The 18,700-nt window shown below is 39.3% G+C and overlaps 1 protein-coding gene across 1 annotated transcript; it reads right to left on the reverse strand.

Annotated features, from left to right (window-relative positions):
• Nucleotides 1-1,505: 1,505 nt before the first annotated feature.
• LOC145445638 (carboxylesterase 5A-like) lies at nucleotides 1,506-17,835 on the reverse strand. Its single transcript, XM_080323840.1, has 9 exons — nucleotides 17,604-17,835; nucleotides 16,945-17,137; nucleotides 14,150-14,346; nucleotides 13,323-13,486; nucleotides 11,459-11,610; nucleotides 11,189-11,401; nucleotides 8,295-8,442; nucleotides 6,120-6,363; nucleotides 1,506-2,463 (listed from the first exon to the last, which is right to left on the reverse strand). The coding sequence occupies exons 1-9, from the start codon at nucleotides 17,747-17,749 to the stop codon at nucleotides 2,307-2,309; spliced, it is 1,614 nt and encodes a 537-aa protein (XP_080179966.1). The 5' UTR covers nucleotides 17,750-17,835; the 3' UTR covers nucleotides 1,506-2,306.
• Between the last annotated feature and the right edge of the window lie 865 nt (nucleotides 17,836-18,700).

The raw sequence follows: 18,700 nt of genomic DNA on the forward strand, positions 1-18,700 counted from the left end.
AACTACTTCTACTTGACAAACTGAAAATAGCGAAAAGTAAGTAAGTAGATTACAAAATATTACGAAGTAGAAGTAGAAGTAGAGAAAATCAGATCTACTTGAGTAAGTACCAGAAGTAGAGGAAAACTACTTGAGTACTTCCAAAAAGTAGAAGTACTTCGTTACTGACCACCTCTGATAGTTCGTGATATAATGATAAGGGGGAGGCGAAACTTTTCACTGTCATAAAGGGAGGTACCCCTAAAAAAGTTTGAGAACCACTGTTTTAGTGTCTTAATGGAAGAACGTGGATAGGGGTTTAAAGAGAGTTGAAAATGTATCATGTTTAACATTGTTTCGAATCATTATGGCAAATAGATCTTTTTTAATTAACCAAATTTTTCTCATTACCTAATATCAACTCAGTCACTGAGCAGAATTTATTAACAGTGTAATTTAGAAATAAAATACAGATACGATGGAGAACACCTGTCTACACGATTTTTGCGCCAGGACTTCTTTGAGTCAATTACACCTAATTTGGGGGCGCTGAATACGAATCTGACGTTAATTTTGCTCCATCACGTCACGTTTTCAAGATTTTTTATATATGTTGAATATTTCTACTTTTTCGAGGTACTCAAGTAGAATTTGGCTACTTGCAGTACTTACTGAAGTAGTAATGTTTTACAACTACTGCCACATCTACCTGAACAGTATTATGGATGAACTAATTACATTTGCAATTTTGTTTTTGTAAAGCAGAAAGTATAGCTCAGGGATAATATTGCACCACCATCATGAGTTGAAGTGTCATAAGGAATGCGTAAAATAGCTTCTGAATCACGGTAACTGGGTATATTTTTTCGAAGATTCTACCCTTGGGTGGTGTCATTATAGTCATTTTACGTTATATGCGGCGATACATCTTGCGATTTCGTATGCAGCCATCTCCGACTAACTGTTCACAGTATGCGACCACCTTCCGACCGACCAAATTTACTTAGATATTTACTGACTTTTAGTAATTCTTAGACCTTTCATTTCGTGTTCCACTTGAATTAGTTTTGACATGTCTTAGAAATGACTACTTTTTATTGTAATTGAGTAGAATTGTAAGGCGTCACTTGCGCTACTTAAGGAACAACGCTGATCACTTCGACCGACTCTAGTTCATAGTAAAATATTAGTGCAAATCAGAAACCACCAAAATGCGAAGCTTTTTGTATTTAGAACTGGCGTTTAATCATGCAAAACACTAACAAAAAGCCTCGAAATTAACGAATGCTAATCTCTGGCTCTGTTCCAGCATAGAACACATGGTATTTGGTGTAGGCCACCGGATGTCCTATGTCGAGAGGGATTGACTGTCCTAGAACTGATGCATATTAATTTTTATTGTGAAGTAACACGCACTTCAGGTTTCGTATTGAGCTGTTAGTAATTAGTTTCCATTCATCTGGTTGTCTGATAGACAATGCAAAAGAAGCCCCTTATATCATGGCAATAAACCAAAAGAAAAACAGTTCAGAAATAGCTTTCCTCGATTCCGATAAAATGTGACAATATATGGAAACTGGAGAAGAAGAATTAGCATCATAAGGAAAGGTTGAGATTGATGATGATAAAAATTTTCAAGTTATCATGATAAGCACTTTTTCCTTTGGAAAAGCAGACATCCTGTTACTTTTAATGTATCAAAACAAGCTTAAAGGGCCACATATTCTGGTCATGTACCAGGGTTCTGACGACAGAATCGGATTCAGCAACCTAAAATTAGCCTAAATCATTCAAGAAACTTTTTAGGGCAAAATGTCTTTGAAATTTGTAGACCAGTGGAATTTCATGGGTCGAAAAGAGCTTCTGATTGAACGAAGATAGAGAATCACTGGATACAAGTTCAACGAAAACTCAGTTATTCTGTAATACAACAACCCAGGTTTCATGATAGATGATTTCAATAACAGTATTTGATCTGTTGCTGTTGTATGCTTACCGTGATGTCACTAACGAAAGCCGATATTCGATTATTTTATGAATATGAGAAAAATTCATACTGAAAAAATCTGACTTAAAGGAGAAATTCTGAGCTCAGATTCGGATTCGGCAACTTTAAAGTAGCCTAAATCAATCATTAAAATTTTAGTCGCAAATTTTCTTTCGAAATTTCTAGACCGGTGGAATAGCTAAAAAATATTCACACGGCCGGCCAACGTATTTTCTACTTCTCATTTGGCCCGCAGAGAAAAATAATTGCCCACCCCTGCCCTAGGATGTACGATACACCCGGTTGAAGAGCCTTGATGTAGAGAATGTACAATATAAAACTATTCCATGTGTTCAGCCATTTGCGTCGTCCAGAATTTCATCTCCTCCACTCCAAAATATTTTGTGGTCGACAACGGTGAGTTGACGACCAAATGCAATTTTTCGTCCGCATATTTCGGCCACTGAATTGCTACTTTATTTCCCTCATTCGGGTTCCTGAAAAATATTTTATATCTTGAATTAGTATGAGTGCCGATGTGGATTGACATGACTACGCTCGCAAGATGCATGGAGCGGATAGAAACATACATTACACTGGGCAAGAATTTGAACGAAAAATTTGTAGACTTTGATTTTGCACTTGTTTTAGGCTAATTTTGGCGTGCCGATTCCAAAAATGCCGCTAATTTTCTTTATCGTCAAGTTTTTACTCTACGACATATGCCCAAAATAAGCAAATTTTCACGAATTTAGCCATACTAGATTTATTGTATTTTGACTTGGCCTAGTGTTCTAGTTATTTTTTTGCAAAATTCTCCAAATCTTATGTTTTTTCATGAAAAATACATAAAATATGCGTTGTTTAATCCTAGCCTGAGACCGGTTTTCAAGTCCCAAAAGCGACCCGATGACAGAAGCGAATATGATGCCTTGCCCAAATTGCCTGTGCCCCATTCATGAATGATTGCATATTCTGTGTATCTCTGATATATACACACAGTTATACATCCCTGGTGGATACAATATTTGAATTGAAAAATGGCGTGACGTCATAACGCTAAAGCCTAGTCTTGCATGGGACGTTCTTGCTTGCCTATATTGATTTGGCTTCAATGTTTTTGATTTATTAAAATGCCCCTGTGTAGCTTTCTTTGATCCTTTGATTGTAGAAAAGCTAGACAACCACTCATTGATATGCGATTGTATGACGCTCCGCCAATTTTTCTATCCCTAATTCGGATTGGATCGAATGTAATGGATATTATTTATATTCGCGCAAATTCGTTTTGGTTTAGAGCCGAAAAGTTTTTCAATTAGTTTTGGGGTCATAAATAATCAACAATATTGTCTGATGTGAAAAAGATTTCAGAAATCGGTATGAAATTATCATTTGTTGAGTCTTCTGGTGAATTCATTGGTGGTAATCAATGCATCCCGCTCATATATTATATGTGGCTAGCTATGATATATGGCTAGATCAGTGCTTTTCAACCTTTTTGAGCTTCATTCGCACTTTTTTTGTAAAATTAATTTCATTCGCACAAACTAACCGAGAATTGTTATACAAAGAGAGCTAAAAATAAAACATTTATTTGTTCAGATGTGCAACGAATTGGCTGCTATGTATCTTAAGCTATCAAGTGTCTCATTAAAAAGGCTACTATTTTCGCTCGTTTTGACTTCAGCTATTTCACTAAAACCCTTCTCGGCCAAACCAATTGTCGGGTTTTCTACAACACCGTCTACTAGTGCTTGGATGGCCAGGTCTCAAAATCTGTTCTGCACTCCTATCCAAAATACAACGTATTTTTCACGAATGAAAAATGCTTGCTGGAAGAAATCGATTTTAAGAGCTGGAAAAAAAGAGCTTGGAGGCTCCAGTATGTCGTAAGGGTGAAAAGCCCACTTGTTTGTGTTGAGGATTTTGCCTTTAGAAAATAAGGTCCAAACGATCAATGAGAGTAGGCACATTAGAGCTCGCTACCTTATGATACGCCGCTCAATCCTTTTTTTTTCGATTTCCCATTTTCTGTCTCGCGAGTATGTGGGACGAGCAACTAACTCACGATACTGTTACTGTTCTGCTCTTTAGCTAACTTGGAAATTCATAATAGTTTATTAACGTTAAAGCAGCTTTTTAGACTACCACCAAAATCTGAGTTTTTGTGGCATCTCGCGACCCGAGCCTCACCCTTGAAAAGAAATTCATTTTTAATATTACAGTAGTATGCTACGATTTTACCGATATGTATGACATACAGAACGCGCGCACCACTATTCTATTCAACACAGGTTTGCAGCATATGTCTGACGCACGCGATTTCAAATTAAGTTGAATTAAATTCCTCTGCGTGTCGCAGTTGTACTACTGTCTATTCAGATTGCAAGAACGGGACTATTCCGTGCCGACAACGGAGCATATCCATATCGAATGGTTTGGCCATCCAGTATCGGTCATTTTTTGACCAAGGTTTTGTCGACGCTTATGTTTTGGCACCGCATTTTATCAGCGGTTTGTTGGCCAAAACGTTACGTCTTCATTTGAGCCGACGAAAAAGGAGGTTGGCCTCGAAATGAATAAGTCTCATAGACCTGATCTTGCTCGTTGCACATCCCTAGTCCCTACACTAGTTCATCCCAACGGTCTTCGACTATGTTTTCCAGAAAGACCAGTGGGAAAATTCTTATCAATATCATAAATTCTCATGATAAAGCCATATTTTCTGCGTGTCTCGCTTATTGGCTATAGTAGCCTACCCAACACAGTGACCTTAGATTTGAAAAAAAAATACTGCAGGATTTTTTTGCAATAAATTCAACAAATATTACATACATATTACCAGGGTTGTAATGACTCGAGTCATGACTCGACTCGAGTCCGACTCGAGTCACGATTTTCTGATGACTCGACTTGACTCGAGTCATTTTTTAAAAATACGGAAATGACTCGACTCGACTCGAGTCAATCTGTGTATTGACTCGACTTGGACGCGAGTCATTGCGCATGACTCGAACCAAGTCATTGACTCGAGACTCAGACGGCCAAGACCGACCTTTCATTGTAATTCCGAAGTCAACACACTATTGGAATTTCGTCTGTGGGTACTGATACTTGAATATGAGACCAGAAACTGCTAAAAGTGAGGAAAATTGGTATATTATATTATAAATGCGAAGCATTCGATATCACCAAACAGAGTTATAAAAAGTGGGTTTACCAATATTTCAACTAGAAACTGAGCAGTCTATACAATGACTTGGACTCGGACTCGAGTCATAATTTCATGACTCGGACTCAACCCTCTGCTCGCTGACTTGGACTCGGACTTGACTCGGTGGTGAATTGGAATGACTCGACTTGACTCGAGTCAAAATTATAGAAGTGAGATTGACTTGTGACTCGGAGCCTTGTGACTTGGTTACAGCCCTGCATATTACCCGCTAGCTCTGGCACCGTGTCGACCTAAAATTATACCCTTTGCTGTCCATACTTTCATAACCCGTGAAGGGGCAAAAATTTGCGTTACAGGAGCTTGCAAATGTGAATCCGTAATGATGGCATTTATTACTATCCTCGTGCCTCGCACTTATCGAATAGTTATTAGGAAATAAAGCAGAAAGTCAATTTGACGTCATTTTTCCAGCCTGTCGGGGGCTCAGACGGGTTTATGTACTGTATCTGCCGCTACACAAGGTTCCAAACAAGGCTTTTGGTTACGTAATAATTATAGTGCCAAAATATTAATTCCGTACGGCTTGTGAGAGCTACGATTAGTGATTCGTCGTAAGTTAAACAAGTTTTTACAGTTGCGTCGCAACAAAAAAAGTTACAATGCCCTTGAATTTCCTGTTAAGTTTATTTAATTTATTCCAGGTCAGAAAAATTAACAATTATTATTCACGATTTTCATTCGCACTCATCCGGGATTTTTATTCGCACCACCTTCGTCATTCGCACTCATCCGGGATTTTCATTCGCACCATTCGCACCACCCTCGTCATTCGCACTGCAATTTTTTTCATTCGCACCAGTGCGAACCGTCACACAGGTTGAAAAGCACTGGGCTAGATCATTCTATAGTTGTAGAAGTATGCCGATTAAGTTCACAAACATACAATGCTATAATTTGAGTATGAGATTATCGACCTACCCGGTTTTGGCAAAGTTAGTCAGGTAAGTCATGAACTCTTTGCTGAGTTGTTTTTCCTCTTCCGTGAATTTCGCATTCAGCGTCAACTTGACAGGCGAAAGCGGAAATCCAAACGTCATCAGTACATCGTCGCCATGATCGCACTCGCACCAATCAGGTTTGTTGAGTGCGTCGCCAAAAGCATCGTCGTGATGCATCTTGAGCTTGAAACGGCCCAAGTAGCAATACACTTCGGATCCGGCGTCTAAACATAATCCTCAAGGTTTTAAATCATGACTGTAATGACTCAAATCATTCCGCACAACGCAAGTCTTATATATTAATAGCGTTTCATGGATGTAATAGGGTTGCAATTAAAACAGAAAGCAATTTAACGCAATGATGTTTAAAACACGACCTTTGTTTAAAACATGTGTTTTTTTTGTTGTTTTTAGCAATAACGTCACGGCTATTTATTTGTGACTTCGCAGTGGATTGGCATTAGCCATTGAAAATATAGGGTAAATATGGCTCCTTCGGCGTAAAGGTTTTCCGACCACTGTCAAAAACAGACCAAAAATATCTCTAACCAGGACTATATTTTTACGGTCGGCTGTCATCATCATCAGAACACTCATTCCGTACCGATGATATAGATCAGTGGTTCCCAACGTGGGCGGTATGTTGCTGTGCAAAATAATCTAAGCTACAGCAAGCCAAAAATGAATGTTTGGTCGCAACCATCGTGAAAATAAACTAAATAATACGTCAAATGTTGCCTTGAAATAACGTTTTGATTTAAACACAAACTTACAAATTTGAGGGTATATACACATTGCCCGTATATCGAGAATCTGACTTGCAAACAGCTCATCGTAGCGATAAAACATCACGGGTAATTAATAAATACAGCGTTCTATTTTAGTTTTGACTCGCAAGTCGAGTCATCTCCAATTCGCCACCGAGTCCAAGTCATTATGTTTACTGTTCAGTATCGAGTTCATGTCGGATTCAATTCGTTGCTACCAATCATAATCTCACTGTGAACATCAAACATGAAAAAATCTCCATATGTGGCTCGGCAAAATATCTCGGCGTCCCCATTGATGCTAAAATGTCTTGGAAGCAGTGGTGACTTTTGGGGTGGGGGAGGCGGGCGGTCGCCCAGGGCTCCCCTGGCCGCCGACCACCCCTCCCTCTTTGGTTTAACCGATTTTTTCAAAGAATATAGCGAATAATCGTGGACATCCGTTGATCGATCAGCATCAATCTTAAGTGGATGAGTTAAGATTGATGCTGATCGATCAAAGGCCATTAATTCTGCCATCGGCAAACATCTGTTGGATAATCCGATCTGTGCGAATAATTATCGAGACGACCGATTTCGAATCGTAGGACGAGGCCGCTCACAATTGCATTTGTGTGCCTTGGAATCAACTTTTATCAAAATACACCAACCAAAACTCTGTCAACAAAAGGAGTTCGTGTATCACCTAAAAATAGTACATTGAACGCTCTCTCTTTCATGCTGGTGACGTCATATTTTGTGATACGATTGTTGATATACAATGTTCTTTCCAATTCTCTACTAGTTGCTGACGATTACCCCTGACGAGTGTCAGCCGAAAATATTCGGGTTCATTTCAATATGAATATACTATTTAATTGTATATTGAAGTTCTGTACCTCCAAGAAGCTCTTCAAATATTAAGTTGGTAATAATAGATGAGAAAGGGGGTCTGATGGGCGAAGTCCCCCAGAAGCTACGATTACATACTTATGGGGGGCCCCTGGAAGTATCTCCCAGAAACCCCCCAATCGTAGGGTCACCACTGCTTGGAAGCAGCATATTGAATGCACAATATCAAAACTAGCTCGGTGTGTGGGAATAATGAGATGACCCGTCTTCGATCTTTGGTTTCTTGATAAATACTACGAGCCATCTACTTCTCACTTTTCCACTCTCAGCTGCAATATGGAATCGTATACTATAGTATGGGGAAATGCATGCAAAACATTTTTGTGCAAAATTTGACATACAAAATCGTACAAATCGAGTCACTGCACAAATTGACTAGAGTCAAGTCGAGTCAACGTAAAATTGCGACTCGAGTCCGACTCTGGTCGAGTCATAACTCGAGTCATTACAACCCTGGAAACGAAACGCATGCTTGAAAACTTAAAGTGTTTACACACCGCTATGCGTGATGGCGCTTGCGACCGCAGGTGTCACGAACATTGCGTTTCCGGTAAGCCGTCCGAGAAATCGACTAAACTTCGTTTCCTCGTCTTCTTCAAAAAGATATCTCTTTTTCACCAGCTCGTAACCAGCATCGGTCATATTCTGGAAGTAGTCAACATTAACACTCAATGGAAGTCAACAAAACGGCGTAAAACACAATTACAAATAAAATTACACGACCTGTCTAAACTATTTCAAGTGGAAGTATAGAAAAGGAAGGACTTAACAGCATGCTTGTTTACATACTTTCGGAAAGTAGATTTGGTCGGGCAGTCACATACTTTTAGCAGTTAATCGGAGGTTTCTACTTTTGAAATTGTAAGATTTATCTTCGTGACTCATGCAAAACTACAAATTACGGAAGGAATCGGTGCAATCTTCGAAAATATATTCCTTTATCGTGATACTGGAGCTATTTCCCGGGCTCTTGTGGCAATTTCACTCGTAAGAGTGATCTTATACTATAGGCTTACCATGTTTTGGAAATAAAAAAAGAGGACACTTTTTCAGAAATTTGCAACTTGCAAAACCGGAGTGAAATTCTCTTCCCACTTTGTGATCGGTTGACTAAAAAAAAAAAAAAAGGTCATCTTTTCCGCTCAGAGCTCAAAATACCCTTTTTCTCTCCACATTGCCAGGTGGCTGACAAAAAAAAAAAAGTCATATTTTCGCTCAGAGCTAAAATCACCGTTTTTCACTCCGAAATACCCGCCGGAGCTTCACTTCTGTGCCAATATGCGGCATATCACTCGCAATTTGCTCTAAATCTGCCTAAGTTTTCAAAAAAGAGGACAAAATCTCAAAAAAGAGGACAAAAGGGCGTCCGCCGAGGACACTTTCAAAAAAGTCAAAAAAGAGGACAAATCCTCTTAAAAGAGGACGTATGGTAAGCCTACTTATACTACAACCACTCTTTTACTTCACAGAATACAAAGTAATGCTGCCTACAAATTGATAAGCATTTGTGTAGGGAGTCTGAAAACAAATATCCAGAGGTGGTCAAAGTAGTAACCGACGGTATGTAGAAGAAGACGTTACGCCCCAAATCTCTACTCAATTAGAAGTAGAAGTAGCGATATACAAGCAAGTAACAATATAATTATTCTAGATCTAGTTTTGCCTTACAAAATGAAAACTTTCAAGTAGTAGTAGTCTGAAATCATAACCACTTGAACAAGTAGTGCAAGTGGGCAAAAAAAGTACTTCGTTTTTTACCGCATCTGTATGTAACCACTCGAGTAAGTAGTCCACAGCCTACTTGAGTACTCCAAATATTTAGAAGTGCTTGGTTACTACAGACTACATCTCTGGTTTCTGCTCAGATGGAAGCGAGACAGATGACATTCCGGCAAGTATCAAATAAACTTAGTCTGAGTATTCAGTTTCTGCTAATGAGAAGTTTAATCGCCGGTTTTATCTGCTCACCATTTCCTGTAACAATTTTACGTTTGAAATCAGCGGTCTGTATCGAGGGTTGGGAAAAATCGGGTACTTGGATTATTCAATTCTAAATCGGAGTATTAGGCTTCGACTTGAGTCGAGTATTCTAGTATCAATCACTATGACGCCACGTCGAAAGTTGAAACATGTACCTTTCATGCCACCACTAAGAAACTTAACAATTTAGACAATTTGTGACAATACTGTGGGTTGATCACGACTTGACAGACATGCCATGTAGCTTTATACGACCTGTTTTAGATGTTGTGATACGACCAATCGACGTTTCCAGGCTTCCACATTGTAAAAAGTATCGAAACTATCATTCTCGTTCATAATATAAGTCCTTATCAGCGAGGGCGTATAATTTCAGTATTCGAAAAAATTCGTCGTTCACTACTCGACTCGATTCAATACTAGAGCCTGACTCATTACATCGGCTCGAGGATAACATCGAATCGATATCACACTTTCACACAAATATCGGTATCGACAATCACAGGTACAACAGACCAGCAATTGTCGAGACGTCACAAAACGGTAATAGGGAGTGAGGCGACTATAATATGCAACTACTACACTGGGAAAATTCATCTATTTCTTATAGATTACAGACGGAGGTGGTGAAAGTAGTCATGGTTGGTACTGAAGCAGAAGCAATATCGAATATGTCTACAAAAGTACAAGTAAAAGTAGCCGTTTGGAAGTATTCTTCGGCTAGTTTTGCATACACACCGAAACCTGTTCAGTAGAAGTAGTCAAGTAATCAAAAATCATAACCACTTGAGCAATTAGTTCAACGGGCGAAACCTATTAGAGTACTCTAAAAAATGTAGATATCGGCCTTCTTTGTTAATAGCCACATAAACCTCTGATACTAAGTTTGCACTGCACATGGATGCTTTCTAGTCCAAGCATAGCAATGGCTACAACGTCATTCAAATAAATGATCTGAAGCAGGGCTCGAGTCGCAATTTTCGTTCACTTCACTTGACTCGAATCATTTTCTTAATAGTGGAAAATTACCTGACTCGGCTCGAGTCAATTGGTGTATTGATTCCACTTGTACTCAAGTCATTGCGCATTCAACCATGTCACATTTATTAGTTATTGAAGTCTTGTAGGTTAGGATCGATTGGAAAAGAAGCCCAGAAACTGTCTTTTATCTGTTTGAATAAACATGTTCAGATTGAGACAAATGAGTATATTATGAATCCGAGGCCTTCGATAAAAGTGTTTCACGAAAGTGAGTTGAACCTAACTTGAACTCGATACTTAACAGTAAACATTATGACCTGGACTCGGATTCGAGTATTCGAATCATTCTGTACAGCCTTATATGCAGATACGTTTCGGTTTGTGCATTAGGACTGAGAGAAACATATTTTCTCACACATGCGTCACCCACCAGCATCATAAGTGACGATTTGACTTGTTCTTCTGTGAAACCCTTTACAAAGCTTCCTTCAGGCGGTGTCATCATTGACAGAAGACCATCCCCTTCGGTGCTGTTGCATCCTATGATGTACGGTATTTTGGGAAATGCTTTTTGTTTCAATATCTCGCCTGGACTCTGTGGTAATACTTTACCATCGACTGATGGATAGAACATTATTTTTTCCTGTTAATCACATGCGAACTCATAAACAAGCCGAATTCGTGAACACACGGACTTTACCGCGAGCAGTGCCATAGACAATTCGATTAACTTCTTTTCTGGAACTTTCTGCAACGTTGCAAACGCGCTTTGAATGTTTCCCGTATCGATATTCAAATGCTTGAAAACAGCCGTGCTTGCTTTCTTGGCGTATTGGGGAGTATGATACTGACCTGAAATTTTATTTTATTCGTTAACAATTCAATTTGGAGAGCAACACACTGTAAATCAGGAGTTCCCAATATGTAGGGTCAGGAGCCTTTCTCAGGTAGACCATGACAAAAGGTAATATATCAGTCTATATATGAGTCACTATAATAAAAGAAATACATCAAAATTATAAAGAAAATTCTAGTTCAGCAGTAAGCTTCTTTTAATATTGAATTTACCTCACAGTAAATCAAATATCGCTGTCTGCTAAAACCTCTATTATACTGCCAAGTATCGCTTACTTGTATTGTCGGAATTTAACGAAGTTTGTTTAACATCTCCGTAGCTTTAACACGTAACTTGTCTCAAACGAGCTGTAGGCTACACTTGAACAATTTCTTATAACTCTTACACCAATGTGACACACGCCCAAAGTTGACCATGAAATTTCTATTGCGACACTATACAAAACCGTACGTTCCACACTTCATAATAAATTTAATATTTTATTTCTCTAATTAATAGCACCATACTTCTTGCATTATGGAATTGAGATATAAATTCCAAGACACCTGGCGGACCGACACTTATCACGGACCGGCGGCTGAGTATCACTGCTTTAAATTACACAATTGCATATATGGTTTTAAAGTACGAGTCATCACTACTCGTGACCTAAAAATGGGTCGCTAACGGTGTAAATTTGAGTCGCAGCCGCATCAGAGCCATCGTTTCAAAGATTTATTCCACTTTGCGCGGTTTTCTGTGGGTATGCTGTACATTTCCATGACCAGTGTGTTATCATATCACAGTCAGATTTCTAAAAAGTGTGAGAGTCACGACATTAAACACCTATTGAACTCGTTTATGAATGCTAGCAACTTCGTAGCAACACGTCGTTAAAGAGCATCCCAAAACTATGAGTGCAAACATCAGTATTTTAGCATAGAACTGTTGAAGTCCAAGCAGTAATCAAGCAAAACTACTTGAGTAAGTAAAACTAGTAGATAAACCTACTGTTTCGACGCGGCGCTCTAGACGTCAATGAGTGCCGAATTAGCAGACGTCGAACCCTGTCTGCTTAGCTGAATCTGCTCTTCGACAGGGCAAACCTTGCGTATCACTTTTATATTCAAGATAACATAACGAAGCACTCCTAATGGAACAAGGCTTTGGTTGGTTAAAACACGAAGATGCATGATCGACATTCGCAATAGTGCTCGCTCGTCCGTTGCTCGATAGAATGGAGGACGATGCAACGGCAACGAGGAAAATATAAAGGTAAGCGAATAGGAAAGTAGAACAGTAGTAACCAAATAATCGGGAATAAAATCAGACAATTACAATGATTAGAAAAGCGAAATAGAAATGAAGGACAGTTGAATTGGAAACTGATTCCTCTAAAAACATCAAATAGAGAACAAATATAACATGCGCAATCGCAAACACCTACTAAGGCCATATATTTGAGTTTATATTTTGTAATGCAATACCCACCCACCCCTAGATGATAAATGACTTTTTGGATATGGCGAACAAAACCACTTGCGTTATAATCGCCAATCAAATAATAATCAACAACAACAACCTACTAAGGAAAAATAGAAGTACTTCGTTACTGATGACAGCTATAGCTTTTAGGGGCAAAAATACATGCAGAGCTTGATATGGGGGCGATTAGTCGATGAAGTTCCGAAATCACTGATCAAGGCTTTAGCTACAAAATGTAACCTACCAATTATTGCTTGCTGGCCGCTGTGACTGATGCCTTTGTGGAAAAGACCTTCCGCAGTCGGCGAGAGGATGTTCAAGTGAACTCCCGATCCTCCGGCGCTTTCTCCAAATATGGTAACGCTGTTTCTGTCGCCACCGAATTCTTCGATATTGTTTTGCACCCACCTGAAGATGAGAGAATGTGGTCAGTAACGAGGTACGTCTACTCTTTCGGAACACTCAAGTAGATTTCACCTACCAGGAGTACATTCTGAAGTGGTTATAATTTGAGACTCTACTGCTTTTGGGATAAGCCTGCATTACTTCTATGGGATAATTTTCAGGCGGACTGCTTGAAATAGCTGCTGTATCATGGTAACTGAATATATTTTTAGAGATCACGTCTATTTGTGGCGTCATCAGTCATTTGACGTTTGTCGCAAATACGCATCTGGCAATGTCTAAAGTAGCGACGATAAACTGCCAAAAGTATGCGAACCCGCGGCCAAATCTACATTTGGAAATTACTTACTCGAGTGCCTGTCCAGCCTCTGATTTTCTACTTCCACTTGAAGTAGTTTTGATACGCCTTGAAAATCGCTACTTCTGCTAGAAATTGAGTAGAGTATTATGTTCTTACTTCTAGTTACACTTTAGCAGCACCGGTGACTACTTCGACCACTTCTTAATACATGAGATATATTAAAATAATGACGAGCGTCAAGTCAGTGCGTATTTTGTTGTAGCTCACGTGCCAATAAGACAAGAAACAATATCATTGCTAACATGTAAACTGGCAATGAAAAGATATTGCTCACTCGTAACAATGATATGGTTACTAATTGCTACCTAAAAGCTTCCTGTTGGTCAAGCAATCCTGCGTTTCCCGAGCAGATTGAATCTGGGCCGAGCGAAAAGAAGCCGAGAATTCCAACGCGATAGTTCGGAACGACCACTACCACGTCGTTCATTCCCGCAAGCACGGATCCATCATAGATCTTTTCCGAACCCGTTTGGAATCCACCTCCGTACAGCCATACCATGACCTGAAAATTTTAGTCTGCATTTTTCTAAAGGTTACCCATATGACGTGTTCTCAATGGAATCTTATCGACATCATGTGCTGTGCGCAACTGTAATGTCCTAAATCAACTGGCTCAATACTGTTATTGGTATAATTTGTATTTATATATCATATCAAACCATCATTAGAGTAACTCAAATTCACCTTTTATATTTGCAATAGTGAAATATAGTGCATGCAAATATTTGCCGATTTAGTCGGTGTTAAACAACGATCATTTACAGCGGTTCCCAACCCTTTCAGAGCGCGGCCTAAATCTGAGTTTTAATTACGTCCCCACACATCGAAAGAAATAAAATGACAAATATGCAGCAAACCAATTGTAGTGGGCTTTTGAAAACAAGAGTCATTGATTCAGTGCGAATCATGTTATTGCAATATGTCCTAAAATAACATATTTTAATGCACGACTCTTTTGTAGCGCTTTGAATACATCAAAGGTTTCCAGCGTCTATAAAGTCACGTACTCCTTGTAAGAGACTTCCAAGGTCACAGACCCGTGAGTATAGTTGAAATATACGCTAACTAATTAATTATTTTAGGAAAAAATTCAGAGAAAAGAGAAATCTTGCTGCGGTATCAAATTGACTGGTGTAATATAAGGTTGAACATTAAGCTGTGGAGACGGAGTCAGACTTTCGCTACATTTTGTCGTCGTGGAGTTGTCGCCACAGGGATTTTGTAATACGCTTTGGAGTCGGGGTTTGGGGAAACACATACTGCATGGCTGTATTTTCGGAGTCGGATGTTACTATAAAGTTAGGGTTACAATATTTTTTTCACTTGAATTCAGTGGTGTTGACTTTAAAAAGGTCGTCCCTTTCGATTGACTCCCGAATTACCCGCTCGGACGCCCGTATTTGCTATTCAACGTCATTTATGCCCATTTTCAGTCGATTCTGTCCATTATCCTAGCAGTGTTGGGATGACTCGAGTCATGACTTGACTCGAGTCAGACTCGAGTCACCTTTTTGGTATGACTTGACTTGACTCGAGTCACTTTACTAAAATGACTTGACTTTACTTGACTCGGCGTATCAGAAATGTGGATTGACTCGTGACTCGAAGCAAAATTCACGAGTCAATTTCAAGTCATCAAGTAATCGGTGTCGATTAAAATCATTGTATCTTGAATATGTTCGGATTGTTAGCGAAACGCTGGTGTAGCCCGTGAGAGCGACCAATCATTTAACGATCGTGCGTTTTACTGAGCCTCCATTGTTCACTCACCAATAAATTGAACGCAAACGAAGTGATCGAAGCTTACAGCTTACGTTGTCGTAAACTAGTATAGTAAAGTAATTTCTGTTCTCTGTTTTTACCTTAACCAAACCTCTTGTTTTATTGAAACTGAATTCGAATACAGTTTATACAGCTCTCAACCATTGGCGCAGGCTCGAATTGTATCATATCGAATTGTAAATGCGTAATATATTGCATCTTCTAAATTCGTATCTATTCTTTTTTGGCTGGTAACAATATACTGAGATTTAGCAGTTTTACGTATATGTGAGCGATGCAACGTCTTCTTGCGTGTATATTTAACTCTCTAATCGTTCATCGGTTCTAAATCAATGACCACTCAATCTGTATTTCACACAGCTAGCAAAATGCAATGACGTTATCATGCCTCATACTTCGAAAAGACAACTTGACTTGAATTGTGACTTGACTCGTGACTTGACTTGACTCGACTTGACTCGAGTCACCTCCCAAAATCGAGTGACTTGACTTGACTCGAGTCACCTTTGAAAATCGATTGACTTGACTTGACTCGAGTCAAAATGTGCAATGACCCGAAATGACTCGTGACTCGAAGGTAGTGACTTGATCCCAACACTGTATCCTAGCTGTGAAAGCTGTAAAGGAGGACAAATTACCAAAAAGAAGGACATTTAGGCGTCCTCGGAGGACATTATCAAAAACCTGAAAAAGGAGGACAAATCCACCTAAATGAAGACCTATAGTAACCGTATATAAAATGCAGTCGCAGCTACAGCATTTATCAAGTTTTTCACGCAGGCGGACATTCACGAGCCTAATTTCTTTGCAACCACAATTTCTTTCCATTCTAGAAAGTACGTCGATACACTTGATAATTGAAATGACTAGAAATGTCACAAAATAATAATTGTCAAGGCAAATTTATAAGAGTTCTGTGGGAAAAATATTGGGAGTCCGATCTGGACTTGGAGTCAGCATATTGAAAATTTCTGTAGTTGTTTGTTTGTGGCATTCGCATGGTGTTTGTCGATTATACTATGGTCAATTGGTCATTTACACCAGGCCAATTTTCTTCATTTTTATTCCGTAGCTGCCGACTTGTAATATATAAATAAAATCATATATACATGGCTCTTGTGCGAACGCGATCCATACTTTAGCATCCACTACAGACTTGTAGGAACTACTGACTTTTCAAAATACGCAACTAGAATTAAAACTAGAAGTACCCAAGAAAACAGTGTAGTTAGTCGACCTTAACTAACTAGATTGGTAGTTTGTACAATCCCGAACCAGTGTCGTATAATCTATTCACACAGAAATAAGTCAAACCCACCGCTAACTTCTTTCCCTCTCTGTTTGCGGGAGTATAGACAGATAGGTGGAGGCAATCCTCGCCCTCCAAGATTGGCGCACCACCGTCATCTGGCATAGGTAATATTTTTTTCATCGGGCCATCGAACGCTTTCAGACACACCGTCTCTTTGCCTATCTTGGTGCCATCCAGAGTACCATCCCATGGCTCGATCCTGAGTTACGATAACACGATTTTGCAATCCATCAATTGATTCGAAAAAAGGCAGGCTATATATCCGTCTTAACCCACGAGTTGGTTTGGGTGTTTACTTGGACACCCAGCTATGGACTATCAACCTGAGCATCAAGCTAACGCAATAAATCCTGTTTGACTATTGGTCTTGAGTGATCTCACAATTCGCGTATGAAAGGCCCTTATCCGAAAAGCATGTCTCAATATATTGCAAATCACACCACATAACCAGAGTTCAGCTCCCGCTACAAACGGGAAATATCATAATATGCCTATCCCCCCCACAAATACTCCCCAAACTAAACTAAAGCCTATACCTACCACTCTGTAAGCACATAAAACGAGACCTGATCAATGACGCTATGAATTCGGAAAATCGTTTTTGCCCGATACAAAAGTAGGAATCTAACAGCCATGGCGTATTGTGGGCTCTAGATAGAACTTACGGTTCTGGTGGCATGAACCTTTTCGATCCAGTAGGCGGCTGTGCAAAAGGAATGCTTCTAAACATATCAACTTTCACTCCGTTCAATAACTCGACCACTTTTCCCTTGACTTTACCCAGCTTAGTCGAAATCACCGGACAATCCATTCTGGCGTGTATACTTTATTCTGATATAATATAATCTTTAAATTCTACTGGTATGAATTAGTTGAGATTTAAAAAAAAGGTTTCTTTAACAAGTCTCTCTGAAGAGAACGGGTGTTTTTACCAAGTTTGAGCGACAATTCATTCAATGAAAGTAAGTTTAAATAGGCGCATGCTCCATGATGATACGATTGTCTCAGCATAGTGATTTCCAAGACTTACATTTTCGAAAACACGCAATATTGCTTCAATCACATACAGTTACAATATTTAAATTTCCTTATATCGAGGAAGTTCATCTTGTTCTCTTGAAGACACACTGTCAAAATACTTTATGATATAGTCCTGGGTGGAGCTCTGTGCCGCCAGCTAATGTATCCTAACTGTGATAGTTTAGTAAGACCAAGAATGCAATGGTGGGTGCTATTGTCACCGACCAGCTCAATCCAAACACAGATTGGAGCCGTTCTGTTGATTGAAAGTATTCGCATGAAATATTTGACGACTGTCGGCGCTTTGCACGCTCAGTTAACGTATTACCTCGAAGGCTCATACAGCTCCAACCATCGTAATCTTTTCGCGGCAAGGGTGCTTACTAGGTACGAAATGACGAATGATAAAATCATACTTATTCGGAATGTTACACATTGTTAATAAAATGAGACCGTTAGTGAGGCCGAGTGTGATAGCCTTTTTTAGTCATTGCCATCTAAATCTGGGCTGAACATTGATTGACTTGGGTTGAGGACTATTTTCTAGTCATCAGCCTCCCAAATATGGCTATATGCCGCGATAATTATACTTACCTGAGTAAGCACTGGAAGTAGAGAAAAAGTACTTGGAAAAGTAGAAGTAGGCTACCTCGTTATTGACCACCTCTTGTTGGGCTCAATTTTTAAGGAAGCAACATGTAATCGTAAATAATCGCCATCACATTTGCCATGGCGTGCACGC

The sequence above is a fragment of the Botryllus schlosseri genome, chromosome 8 (genome assembly GCF_051294905.1).
Source record: "Botryllus schlosseri isolate E-star chromosome 8, Bs_hap1, whole genome shotgun sequence".
Lineage (NCBI taxonomy): Eukaryota > Metazoa > Chordata > Ascidiacea > Stolidobranchia > Styelidae > Botryllus > Botryllus schlosseri.

Coding starts and splice junctions, on each gene's coding strand:
- LOC145445638 (XM_080323840.1), bottom strand. CDS start 17,749: ATGGATTGTCCGGTGATTTCGACTAAGCTGGGTAAAGTCAAGGGAAAA. Junction 11,611..13,322: donor CGGCCAGCAAGCAATAATTG/GTAGGTTACATT, acceptor ATAAAATTTCAG/GTCAGTATCATACTCCCCAA. Junction 2,464..6,119: donor ACTAACTTTGCCAAAACCGG/GTAGGTCGATAA, acceptor AATATTTTTCAG/GAACCCGAATGAGGGAAATA.